The sequence below is a fragment of the Dermacentor variabilis genome, chromosome 2, assembly GCF_050947875.1.
Source record: "Dermacentor variabilis isolate Ectoservices chromosome 2, ASM5094787v1, whole genome shotgun sequence".
Classification (NCBI taxonomy): Eukaryota; Metazoa; Arthropoda; class Arachnida; order Ixodida; family Ixodidae; genus Dermacentor; species Dermacentor variabilis.
The window spans coordinates 85,232,255-85,246,300 of record NC_134569.1 but is presented as its reverse complement, the minus strand read 5'-3'; the positions used below and the strand labels follow the sequence as shown (position 1 = coordinate 85,246,300).

The window sequence follows — 14,046 nt, the reverse complement described above, 5'->3', positions numbered from 1 at the left end:
CTTACCATATGTTTCAGCGCCCAAAACCGACACTCTCATAAAGAGTGTTCGCACTCTAGCCAATGCACGATGACGCCTAAGGTGATCCCAAAGTTACTTACTTGATGTAGTTTGCTTTTTTGTCATCCTTCCAGTCTTTGTTTAGCTGATGAATTTTGCAGGCCACATACCTCTGCTCCTTAAGATCAAATGCCTTCAAATGAGAAAAGATGGCATTTACTTCACCAAAGCAAAAAAGCACAAACGCAAACAAGGAATCAATGTGTGTGAAAATATGCTTGCCTTGTGTACTTCACTGAAGCCGCCTTTACCCAGCAAGATTAGTAGCAGATACCTCTCGTTTAGGACTGGATGGTTGTTAAACCTGAAAAAGCGTGCTCAAGGTCAGCATGAAATTAACCGCGCACCCTAGATCAGGTGAAAAAGAATGAAGTAGTGACTCAAAAAACCCTGTTCGATTCACACCTCACTGCTCAGAGAGTTCAAGACTGCAAACAGCTTTTTTTATTCCCCAAACCTGTGATAACTTAAATTTATTTTATACTGGACTTGCACCTGCTCCCCCCTGTAATGATGTAAAGGCCTGGACCTAAAATAAATGAAATGAAAAATTACGTATGAAAAGCTAAAGCCACAGTGCCATAGTGTATAGACTATGATATAAAACCACAGTTGATACTCCATGTCTGATGCGTTTCTGTCCAACTGTTAGTTTATTTTGTTTTATACTTTTACTTATGCCATAGAGCCAGCTTTATGGTAATAATTGCAGTATTCATTTATTCATACTTCTAAGCATCTTGGGTGCAAAGAATTTTGACAAAAAGTTTCACTGGTAGCCAATGTGCACCACCTAACATGTCCCCGTCCTGTGCCCATTTTCATGTTCCTACTAGTGTCTTCGGCTCAGAAAACGGCACACCACTGTAGTGCAGAAACTTGAAACGGTGCTATCAAAATACTACTGTTCACAAGATATCTCTAGAATAACGAGCAGTTGCACGACTTCTGCATTAGAGCACAAGGCCTAGCAGTGTTCTGGCAACATCATCTGTACCTGGACTGGTCCTCATTGTGTATGCGCTTGAGCTCCCTAATGTGCAGGTTCCGCTCCCGCTCCAGTTTCTCCAGCTCGAGCTGCAGATCAGTGTCCTCCTTCTTCAGCGACACCTGGCGCAGCTTCAGGATTTCCTCCTGCTCATAGTACTCGTACCAGGTCAGCCGTAGCAGCGCGAGGTCTTTCGGAGACTCTGGCTTCACAAACTCTCCATTGGCCAGCGCACTGGAGGCTGCACCAGCCCCATTATTGGATGCCCCTGCCCCCTTGCCTTTAGGCTGCCCTGTCAAGGGCTTCTTTTTGCAGAGCAACTTTCGTTGCCGTTCAATTTCTTCCCGTTCTGACGTGATCTGCTCCTGCTTCCTGCAGGGATCAGCAAAAAAACAACAGCTTGCACCCTTGCCAGTAGCAGAACAGGGTCACAGAGTGCATATTGTGGAGGCAATACGGAAAAATACAAGCCAATCCACTCCTGCAACATCAGCAGATGCCCATCTTCTACTTTGCAGATGCCCTGGGACACAGACTGTCCGCAAAAGAATGTACTGAGGGATGTGAAGTTAACTGACCAACAAGACTGAGTGAATGCTCATGGACATTAGACTTCGTAAATCACTGTTACAATGTCTGCATGAATTGGTCCTCCTTGCTTACACATAATTTAATTTCCACATTATGCCATGCAGTAGCGCAGGCGAAAACAAAAACAAAATTGTGGTAATAAAGGCTAATGTCAGATACAAAACGGAATGAAAGAAAGAAATAGCACTGAACCACTTTCTGCAGACAATTTAGCTGTAGCAGCGAGGAATTGAGTTCATTTCGATAAGGTTGTCTAACATCAAAACCGCAATGTTACGAAAGCCTGTACAACAATCTGCAAGGTTAAAAGACACTATAGTAATTCAAAATTTCCATTTTTCCAGCTGCCGTTTGTTTCTCCAGCTAACAAGGCCTAGCTGCCAACACAGAATGTAAGCAGAATGGAAGTAGGTAGGCAAATCACATGCTTTAATTTAGGTTTGCATGCTTCAGGAGATTTCGTAGTCTTGAATATTCAATAAACAACACTCACCTCAAAAGATCGTTGAAAGCATAGCCGTCTACCCAGTTTTCAACAAATGATGCCCCTTGCCGCTGCGTCACAAATTGCCCTAGCCTTAGCCTGTTCTGCATGCACTTCTGCCGAGATTGTTTCTTTTCCATTGCCGACTGCAAAACAAACCAGAGATTTTTCCTTGTTACAGTCATGTCACAAGGGCAAACAATGTCTCTCGTGAAAAAAAAAAAAAAAAAGAAAGCCAAGAAATCTTGCTAACCCAGCCTTTCTTGTTTTTTAACCAACCAGCAGGCACTGCTTTTAAGATTGTGAACGTTATTAGACTCCCTTATTTTAGACAGCAGAGCAACATAAATTACATGTATGCATGAGAACATGCACAAGAGTGATTTATGTTGCTAGGAAAGAAAGGATTAGGTTGGTACTAATTTCATTTTTTCTGAAGATAACTACCAAAAGTTGTTGGAAGACATCTCAGAACAGGCAAAAACTAAAAAGTATCAGCTACCAACTGCATGCAAGGTCATTAAATTAGGACTTCATAGTAATTGAGCCCTGCAGCCCAGGTAAACTATAAGAAGACAACGTGTGGTTGTCAATATTCATGATGCAGAAAGCATGTGCTCGCAAAGTATAGCGGGCAAGCATAAGCCACATCAAACAGCAAAAATCACCTTTTCTATAAGAAGTTGCTTTGTAACATCTATACACTTGAGGAGTTGCTCCTCTTGTTTCTGTATTAGTTTCTGCTGTCCCTGAATTTGCCGCCGCAGCTCTTCACTACCCTGCAAAAGAGAGTGCACAATAATTATGAGTCAGTACAGGCTACACACGAAGACCAAGAGGCATCATCTACAGTTGCTTAATGAAAATTACTTTCTCGTTCTCGAAATTTAGACAAGAGCTACAGAGCAGAGTTCATGTGCACAACTTTCCAGCACAACACAGCATCCACAGTGATGCAGGAACAGACGTTGCAAAGAAATATTGATCTGTATAGTTCAGATCAATTCAGTTTGATGGAACGCCTGGCAATTTGGTAGCCAATAACAAAAGACAGTCTACCCTCATTACAACGGACCCGCATACAACAGACTTTCGGATATAATGGACTATATTTCAACCTTACGTTTGCTCTACCTATTTTATTAGGGCAACAAAGTTCACTTTTAATGGACCGTCCTACAATGGACTTTCGGCTACAGAGGGCGAAATCAGCTCCAATTTTTTGTCAAAATTGGGTGTATCAAATGCTATGCATGAAGATGGGCTTTGTAGTAGAAACGCTGCCTCTTGCGTAAGCCGTGATGCAGCGGAGGTGAGCGCCAGCTGAAGGTATTGCAAGGAACCGGGTGCACTGCTCCGTGGCTCCCAAGACACCCGAGTGCCGGCGCTCGCAAATGGCGGACACCGCGGCTGGTCTGTGAATTGTAAAAATGCTGGAAAAGGGGCTTCCTCGAGTTTTCGCGCAACAGAATTATGTTTTTTCATATAGTCAAATTACAATCCAAGAGCTATCATGTTTGCAGGTTGTGTGTAAGTCGTAGTTTACGATTTTTCCATGTATTTTAGCCTGAGAAATTCAATTAGTTAAGTAAATTACTTGCATCACATGGAGGGCATGGGCATGCGTGGTTCGAAAATCTTTTTGGTGCAATGACTTTTGATGCCAGATTTTCTGCGACATGGCCTCCTTAACGCTACTGCATTTAAATGGACATGAGCTGGTAACTGACTTGCGAGAGTCAGTCGATGATCGTGGCTGAATATCGTGTGCGCGAGAAAGGGAGGAAATCTGGGCGGAAGCACGCTGACTTTCGCACGCGAGGTGCAGCCTTCCTTGGCTTAAACAGTTGAGCCACCAGATGTCATTTCAATATAGGTTTTCACACCCGGGGTGGAGGTTCTGCCCTGGCGGCTGCTGTTAATGGTGCGGCCGTGCGGGTGCCATATCTTGAAAACAATCTGCAATGTGGACAAAGTGTGTGCACGCGCGAGTGCCGTATTTTGAAAACTATCTCCAATGTGGACAAAGTATGTGCCTCCACAGGCACCGTATCTTGAAAGCGATCTGCAATGTGGACAAAGTATGCCCAGTGCCGGTACCTTTATATGCGCTGTCCTTTAGAAGTTTAGTTAGCGTTGAAGCGAGAGACAGTACGAAGGTCAATTCGCTCGCTGTTGCTGACGCGCTTCCTCACTCCAACATTTTGACAGTGACTTTCCACAGTCATCGAGCGAGATGTGTTCATGTTTACCTGTGCGCGCGTGACACTGTGCTTGTTAATTTAGTTAGTAAGCTAATGTTTACAACTTTATACGGCCGATAACACTACAATCCTTACTTCTCATAGTTGTCTAGTAATTTGTTATCCCAATCGATGCTTCGCCTTTTCGGGAGAACTGTGACCTTTTTTTGCTTGTTTGTTTTTTTTTACTTTGGACATTCGTCAATCGCGCTTCGCGACAACATTTTTACACACTGCGGCCAAAGTTTCGGAAGTAAGGCATTTCGGATATTACAGACTTCGGATAAAACGGACAATTTTTGTCGGATTATCAGGGTCCATTATAACGAGAGTCGGCTGTACATGCCAAGACAAAGAAACCACTAAATGATGCCACAACATTGCCCTTGTTTGAACAGCACATAATGAAACACATAACCAACTGTGATTCTAGGATGCAAATGATATTAAAAAATGCTGACACAGGAACTTCGACAATTTAATGCTGCAGTAATGGGGCACCAGCACACAAATTGAGATAAAGTCTGCAAGGCTTCTGCACATACACACACAGTTTGTAAGAGCTGTTTATAATTGGCCAGTTATCTTTGGTAATAAATTGTTCGCTATTACAGGGATGAAAGTGGCCAAGGATGTTCTGGAGCAGCTCTGGGAGCAGATTTGACATTTTGGAGCATGTCTGAAGCAGAAGAAATGTGTAGTGTAGCAACTTGATAAAGCTCAACATGAGCAAAATACATGCAGACTAAGAAAAAGTGCTCCTTATTTGTCTTTGCAGAATAGTATTAATTTACACAATATGTGTGCCAACTAAATACAGCCAAGAAATAAAAAATAATTTAGGGTTTTACGGGAACAGCGCTCACTTTATATTAGTGCTGTTGCTAATGTTAGTCATAAGTGGTTTAGGCAAAAATGACCCATTATATTCTGGTTTAATCAGCAAAGCTTTATTATTTACTTAATTGATAATGTACCATTGCAATATTTCTGATGGATGTCAGGAAATGGCCGATTACAGCAATTAAAGCAATCTAACTTTTGTGAGGTCTCTTCTTTAAAATGGGTGCCTGCAAAATCTTTTTTAATTATCACGGCATAAATCTTGTCATCTAGTATGCTGCACTTCTAACACACATTCACGCCACGGCTTCGTGTTTGATCAGGACTGAAGATGTGAGCCAAAAGTAACTGACTCAAAAGCGGAACAGTGCAGCTGCTGATTCGCAGTGCAATGAACTAGGCCCGTAGTTGACGAGGTTTACATTTGAGACCACTGAAGTTCCGGGCACAGGAACACATTGTGACGCTCTCTCTCTCTCTCTCTCTCGCAGAAGTTATTTATCAAAAAAAAAAAAAAAAAATTTGCATCACTTGTGGGTTCTTTAAATTTTGTTATCAGTGATTTCTTGGCGTCTTTCACAACTTCTACATTCATAACATATTAATAAACTAGGCTAATAAAAGCGAACTACAGGTGCATTTGCAAGCAGCCGCTTTTGATTAAATCATTTGACCATCTGCGTACACGGAAGTTTCCATTTGTTGTCTATTCATTCCTCTGCGGCGGCCGAAATTTCGTTGTACAGTCGCCGACTGATTTTCCGGACTCCAAAAATTCAGACGTGCTCGATTATTCGGTCTGCTTCAAGGCACTGCCATTCTCCCCATAGACCATAATGTATAACAACTGCTGAAAGTTCGGGCACCTTGCAACCTCTCGTCGGATTTTTCGGACACTCCTTGAGCCAACTCGATCGAGAGCACCATGCACCGAGTTGAGTTGAGTGATTTTAGTAGGATTAGCCTTGCAGCTGCTCCCGGCAATTGCTCCACCGTAGTGACACTCACCATGCACCGACTCTGACCGGTGCATGGTTCGTCTTGCTGAACGCCATTTTTGTTTTGGGTGGAGCCTCCTTGCTGCCCCACGAAGTGACGCTACTGCAAATCCCTGCTCATCATCATCGTTTCTGCCAGGTTCGTGGCTACACCAGTTCCGGTCTCAGCTCAGTAAGTCATGTCAAGACAATCCAGCAGCTGATTGTTTGTTTATTCGTGCACGACTTGCTGCCCCACGAAGTGGCGCTACTGCAAATCCCTGCTCATCATCAACGTTTCTGCCTGGTTCGTGGCTACAGCAGTTCCGGTCTCAGCTCAGTAAGCCATGTCAAGACAATCCAGCAGCTGATTTGTTTGTTTATTCGTGCACGACGCTGCGAGTAGTAGGCCACGTTTTTCGTTTGTGCGACTGGCATCAGTGTGATGGCGTGGTGATGTTTGCTTTGTGTGCTGTGTCGAGGTTGCGGTGATGCAACACGGCATACGGAAACATCGCGTCAAGTGTCTAATGGCACCAACAGTGCCTGCGCTGACTGCGCTGGGGAATGCTGGCAAGCGGGTGCCGGGAGGCCTAGGATTTGTCGCCTTCCGTTGTGAACCCTACTGACGTAGAAAGTGTTCTGCCGAGACCTGTGCAGTGGTTCTGGACACCGTCTCATTTGACAGTTTCACAGGTGCTGACACTGCTGTACTGACATGCGTAGAACTTGATGACGGCGAGATCATTCGTCAGGTTTCTGCTGCACCGCCGGACGATGACTGAGTCGGAAGATGACGCACCATGTGCTACGCTGCCGTCGCATGCGGAGCGTGCACAAGCAGTGCCTGTGCTTTCAGCCGCCTATAGTGACCGTACGACCCTCTCCGAGATTCAGGCTTATCTGATTGCGCGTAAATGGAACAGCGTGCAACGGCGCATTCACAATTTCTTCAAGCCTACTGCCAAACCTGAATAAGTGCATGGAAATAAAGGATTTCATTTTTTTTCTTAATCTGCTTATGGGCACCTGTTTATTCAGACATTTCCGCAGTCTCCGTGAGGTCCGAATAAACGGTGGGCGACTGTAATGGTTCATGTACAATTAACAAAACACCGATGATGAGCTGAACAATGCCCATCAACATAGAGTGAGCGCCGTTAATGTAAAGCTGTCCGTTATTTTTTATTATTGATGACGTTATTTGCAGAGCCGATTTACATGTCGCAAAATATATGTGGTTAATTAGTGTGCCAGTTTCTAGTGCACCAGTTTATGTGAAGTTACTTAGTGCCAGGGATGTGTGCCAGTTTTCCACATTCCTTGCAGGGAAAAACACTGATATTTTCTGGCAAAAAAAATTGGACAAGAATGATCACTGGCTTTTAGCTCTGCATACATCCAATATCATGGGCTATATATACAGTCGCAGACCAATTTTTCAGACAAGCATTGATTTATTGGCAACATTATCCCGAGCTCCACAGACCCAACGTACTACAACAGCAACAGAAATTTTAGACGCCAAACAATGGTTTATTGAATTTTTCAGGCTCGTTTGCACAAGTCACAGCAGGAAAACTGTTGCCACGAGTGAAAATACTACCGTTTGTGCTTTCTGTGGCTACCATTTGCCCCCTGATATTGACTAAGACTGCAGCTTTATATTCCTGGCTTGCATTATGTGGCATAAGGAATCTGATTTGGCACAATGCAGGTGGTTTTGGGTGGATTACCAGGTGAACCGAGGCTTAAACCTGAGCAGTTGGAATGGTGGTGCCACCACTCCAGCCGCTCTGGTTTACATCTCCGGTCACAAGGTAATCTGCCCTAACTGCCTGTGTTTGCCGGAGTACCGTACACACTAACTCTCCAGTTACATGCACAGATTTAACGAAAGAGCACGAAAGTGAGAACTAAGATATATCCGTATAAAGCTATAGATTGTATAAATCTCATTCACTATACTGACAGCGCTGTTTTTAAAGCGATAGCATAGCAAATTTCGAGTGTATGCTGCAAGTAGTTACGTGCCCTCTAGAGAGCATTTTGCCGCAAGAATATTTTACATTGGTTCATTAATAGCCGGGATAGAAATATTTCAGTGCTGCAAGCCCATGATCCCAGGAGGCGAGTGCCACTGTCAAGGGAGACACACTCTCCACTTGGCCCGTCTAGCCTCCACAAGCGAAATTCCTTGCCTGCGTTCTCCCATACCGGAGCTCAAGGATTACTTAACGCAATACCGAGGCACTGTCTAACGCAGACACAAGCAGTTCACAGAGCATGATCGCGTGATGGAACATGGTAGAAAATTACATACTTTCGTTATCTGTACGACATGGGAAGAAGCAGACAAAACGGAATTACATCTCCCTTGCTGTGGTGCAAAGTAAAACAAGAACAGACAGGCATTCGGTTTGGCTGTTTTATTATTTCTCTAAACGTTAATTTGTCTACTGAAGCACCTTATACACAAATAACAAATGTTGCCTTGAATAATTCTCGAAATCACAAGCTACTATGAGCGACGTTGAAGCACTCTCATGTACGTAGGCGCACTTGTGCTATATGCATCGACTCTCTGGCTGGCAGCGCGGTGGCCTCGAGGAGAAGGGCAAACGACACTCGCTTTGAAATTTCAGCTCTTTCCGTGATGCGTAGCAACGCAATACTTAGCGAACACGATCGTTAGTGCACATTGTACGCACGGCGCTTGTCAGCTCAACATGACCAGGCTTGGTGAGGAGCCCTTTAAGGGCGCCGTTGCGCAGTGAGCACAGCACGCCGTCCGTGACACTGACTGCAGTTGACCGTGAGCAAAACGTGTGTACAAATGAGAGTGAGGCGTGCGCGCCGTTTCTACCAATCACAGAGCGACACATGCCACATGCTTTGTACCAATCATGTGACATGACACACCACATTTTTTCGAGGGGGGGGGGGGGGGGGCAAAAAGAAAAAAGAAAATTCGACGTTGTCCAGAATGGCACCAGCACACGGCTATGGCTGTGTGGTTGCTAAGGGATGCTCACATCCCGCTCAATTTATTTACTTTGTTCTAAATTTGTGTTTCGGAGCAGGCTGGTGCAGCTTTAACATTTGGCACAGAATGGCACAATTGGTGCAGCACTTCCATCCCTGCTATGATGATTGGCTAGAGCCAATTCTTACGAATAGATCTATCGTACCAACTTCTTTGTGATTACAGACCTTAGCTTCTTGCACTTTGGTTTAAATCTTGACTATGTGTCACTGACCTTTCAATGTGAAAAATGAGCAGTTATTGCATTGGCCTTACCAGATTCTTAGTGCCTTTAATTGTGGTCTCAGCAAATTAGGCGACCAAGACTTGAAAGGAAGGAGAAGGCCTACAATGCTGCACCAACTTACTCTTTGGAGTTCATCTATCCGGTTGTCCCTCATTTCCAGGTCCATGGCCGATTTGCTCTCCAGCTCTTTGATCTTGTTGATGGTGAGATCTGTCTGGACCTGCCGCATCATCGTTTGAGCAGGCCTCTGAGGTGGTGCCATGAGCCCCGCATAATCAACATTGTTGAGTGCAGACGTCAGCGGGGATCCAATGAGTGGACTGCCACCCTGGAACCAAATGGCACAATGAGAGTGCTGCATCTGCCAGCAACAAGGCAGCCGTAATGAATCTCATGGCAGAAGCACTAGAGCAGAGTAATTTACAAATTATAACTGCTGACAGAAATGATATCATCCTCCCCTACAGCAGAAGTCGGCAACTGGTGACTTGCATGCCGGTTCAAGTCCACTATCCAGCTTGCAAGGCAATGTCATGCATACCAAAGCACACCTAGAAAAGGCTCCCACACACCATGCATCACCATGAACTCCTGTGTCCCAGTAGACTTGAGATCATGTAACAGCTTTTAAATGTTCCCAATATTTAACCATGAAGATTGGGTTTGCATATTTCATGAGTAAAATGAACTCAAAATGAACATACTGTTGCGTTTGTATGCCAATATTAAGTCGTCATCAGTGTTTTGTTCTTCCGTTAAATGCCCCCATTCCACTCCACATGTGCTTTTTGGCTACTTCGCCCACTTCTCCAGAAAATTGCTGACCCCGGCCCTCTACGACAGTAAGCTGAGGCTTAATTGAGTCTCGTGTGCAACAGTCTTGCGTACATGGGTTATCAATCAACGACGAGAAGCAATTACAAAAACAACATAAGCCACCTGCTACAACAGCACAGCTTTTGCAAAAAGTGAAGGCAATGTGTCTGGATACAAGGAGTACAGTCGCCGACTGATTTTCCGGACTCCTAAAATTCGGACATGCTCGATTATTCGGTCTGCTTCGCAGCACTGCCATTCTCCTCATAGACCATAATGTATAACAAATGCCGAAAGTTTTGACACCTTGCAACCTCTCGTCTGATTTTTCGGACATTCCTTGAGCCAACTCGATCGAGAGCACCATGCACCGACTCTGACCGGTGCATGGTTCGACTTGCTGAACGCCATTTTTGTTTTGAACGGAGCCTCCTTGCTGTCCCACGAAGTGGTGCTACTGCAAATCCCCGCTCATCATCATCGTTTCCGCCTGGTTCGATAGAGTGGCTCTAAAGCAGTTCTGGTTTCAGCTTAGTAAGCCATGTCAAGACAATCCAGCAGCCGAGTTGTTTCTTGCATTGTTTCTTCGCGCACGACGCTGCGAGTAGGGTACGTTTTTCGTTTGTGCGACTGGTGTCGGCATGGCGGTGTTTGCTTTATGTGCTGTGTCGAGGTTCCGGTGATGCAACGCGACATACGGAAACATCGCGTCAAGTGTCTAATGGCGCCGACAGTGCTTGCGCAGACTGCGCTGGGGAATGCCGGCAAGCGGGTGCCGAAAGGCCTAAGATTTGTCGCCTTCCAATGTGCTCCCTACAGACGCGGAAAATGTTCTGCCGAGACTTGCACAGTGGTTGCATTGTGATTCCGGACACCGTCTCATTTGACAGTTTCACTGGTGCTGACACTGCTATACTGACATACGCAGAACTCAACGACGGCGAGATCATTCATCGAGTTTCTGCTGCACCGCCGGACGACGACTCTTTAGTCGAAGATGACGCACAATGCGCTACGCTGCCGTCGCATGCGAAGCGTGTACAAGCAGTGACTGTGCTTTCAGCCGCCTATAGTGACCGTACGACAGCGTACGACTCTCTCCAAGATTCAGGCTTATCTGATTGTGCATAAACGGAACAGCGTGCAACGGCGAATTCACGATTTCTTCCAAGCCTACGGCCGAGTCCGAATAAGTGCGTGGAAATAAAGGATTTCGGTTTTTTTTCTTAATCTGCTTTTTCGGTCAGCTATTTATTCGGACATTTCCGCAGTCCCCATGAGGTCCGAATAAACGGTCGGCGACTGTAGACACATTCGTTTCAATACTGCTTTACTATTGCTAGTAGACAGAGGTCACTGTCAATGTTCTAGTCCCTGGCATGCACCACATTTACATGGATCAGCATTATACAGAGGAAACGACGGGAATAGAATAATGAAATACAGCCCCTGCTGAGCAAGCGGAAAATATATGCATGCTCGGCAGTTAAGGTGAGCTTGATGCAACTAACAGGGAAGAAATCATTAATTTAATTTGAGACATGCTCCCCTGAGCCACATCGAAAATGAAATGCAGTTTATTTTGCGAACTCGATCACACATTTGCGTTTTTAATTTGCAAAAAGCTATTGATGTCATTTGGAGGTTGCACAGTCATCACAACAGTCCTCTAAACCACAGAATGATGATCAACAGCCCACCAAAAGAACAAAGGAGGAGGGCAGGTGAGGAGGCAAAATGCAAATGGCACAGAAGAACTCAGAGCTTTCATGAAACTTAAGAAGATGAATGACAAGGTTGTGGCGTGAGGTCTGGTGGTGGTGTTTTCTAACACTCGGAAATGGGCAGAGCAGAGCACACTGATGGTGGCCAAGTGCGAAATGATCCAACCAAGAAACTAATGTCAAAATAAGGTTCTGCATATGGCAAGACGATGAGATGAGAGAATAGAAGCAGAACTGGCAGTGACATGACGGGCACAACGGCACGTACCAGGCAGTAGCCCTGAGGGACAGGCGACCTGGCCCCTCCAAAGCGGCTGGGGCTATGCCCCTGGTTCTGAGTGCAAGGCAAGGAGAGAAAGAGAAAAAAAAAAAGGAAAAAAAAAAGAAACCAAAACCCTGCATCAGACTCCCTCCTGATAATAAACATGCCAACTGCAAGTACTCTCTCGTGTACTAATTATAAAATTTGGCTGAGCAACAAGAATTATATCTTTGTTCTTGTCAGTGCCTTGACTTGTAAGTGGCTAGGCTGCAGCTTTTCCATATGATGTGCATATCAAGTGGATTATCTTAACTTGAACAGTGCACCAAAGAAAGCCTTCGTCCATATCTATTCTTAAGAAAAAGATATTTTCTTAAGTTAGGATTTACATATAACTGCCTGGATTAGTTTCAATGGATTGCTTCAAGCATGCCTCAAATCTTTCCAGCAGGGCTGCACAACTCAAAACACGGATTGGGCCAAAGTCAATTTTTGTGAGAGCTGCGTGAGCCAAAGCTAGTGACCATCATTGCACACTCCGTATTTGGACGGTTTGCGGTGATTTCGTGTCATTACACAAGCTACCCTCCTCAGCACATGTCATGTTGGTTGTATTGCTCAGAGTCATCAAAGCGGTCTGCTCACAGAAGTTTGCGCTAGGAAAATAAAGAAGAACGGTTTGTTGTGTCCCTTTTCCTGCACCTGCTCTTGCCAAGATTCTCGTGAACCTGTAACCTTGGCCGCTGCTGATACATGCCTTTCCAGTTCCAGTGGACCTTTTGTGTTCCAATGAACTTTTGGGTTCCAGTTTTTCCAGTGGCACAAAAAAAGCATAGTGAAGCAAATCGTAGCTCACTTCTTCAACTACAAATTCCTTGAATCACTTTTGAAATCACCCCTGGAATTTTTCAACAGCATTACCAACCTATGCTTCAAGCCACCACGAAAGAATTTAGGACTAATTGGAAAATGCACCATGTTCCCAACATTGAAGCAGCAATGTGATAAGTGCAGTTGTGCACTAATAAGTGCAGATAAGTGCAGTGTGATAAGTAGGTACGATCATCAGCATACACTGGAATTTGCTTTTCTTCTAGTCTCGATAGAGTGACAATATCAGTGGCATGAAAATCATGACGGGAAACTGCTGCGCCAATGTCAATGTAGCTTGACAGAAAGGTTGCTCGCCTGTCTTAATATCTTCTCTTGAAGCAAGGAAGCCCACATCTTTTTTTCTTTTTAACACAGTATCTGTTTTTCTGTGGCTGATTCCACCAGCTATCATCTGTCCACACAGTGCTTCGAGATCATATCATGCTTGGCGACAAAAGTGACCTTCTCCCAATCACACGGACATGCTTGAACAGCAGACGCCAGTACTAAAACAAAGATTGAACTCTGCCACGGACTGCATATGGCCCACTGTTAGCATGATGTGCAGCCCTGCTTTACATCATCTAAAGCACAGTGACTCTGTGTATGTCAGTACTGCAAGTCCACAGCATGCTTAACACTTATGCAACTGTGCTTGTGAGAGGGGTCTTTTGCAGTACTAGCTCACAGGACCAATACACTCCTCAGAAACGACTTCAATAGCAGACAAAATATGCCTAACTGTTCAAACTGCTGGCAGTTGTGGCAGCAGGCACAAAGAATGTAAACCAGAGAGGTTTCACACCTTATCACTGCCTGAAACACTACAATGGACATCTTCCCAAAAAGTATGTCACCACCAGATCCACAGACGCCACTTGCGTTCAGCTATGGATGCTCAACAGAAGGCAAT

At 44.8% G+C, this 14,046-nt stretch overlaps 1 protein-coding gene across 13 annotated transcripts in view; it reads right to left on the bottom strand.

The window, feature by feature from the left end:
* Positions 1–14,046, bottom strand: part of Tlk (Tousled-like kinase) — a 172,331-nt gene that overhangs the window by 13,289 nt on the left and 144,996 nt on the right. For 12 of the 13 annotated variants that reach the window (XM_075681188.1, XM_075681190.1, XM_075681189.1 and 9 more), the window contains 7 exons: positions 12,267–12,332; positions 9,580–9,786; positions 2,792–2,902; positions 2,133–2,269; positions 1,058–1,420; positions 283–364; positions 102–193 (listed from right to left, as the gene is read on the bottom strand). In XM_075681188.1, the coding sequence (XP_075537303.1) occupies positions 102–193; positions 283–364; positions 1,058–1,420; positions 2,133–2,269; positions 2,792–2,902; positions 9,580–9,786; positions 12,267–12,332 (1,058 nt within the window). The remainder of the gene's footprint in view (positions 1–101; positions 194–282; positions 365–1,057; positions 1,421–2,132; positions 2,270–2,791; positions 2,903–9,579; positions 9,787–12,266; positions 12,333–14,046) is intronic. The other variant, XM_075681182.1, reaches the window with a different exon arrangement.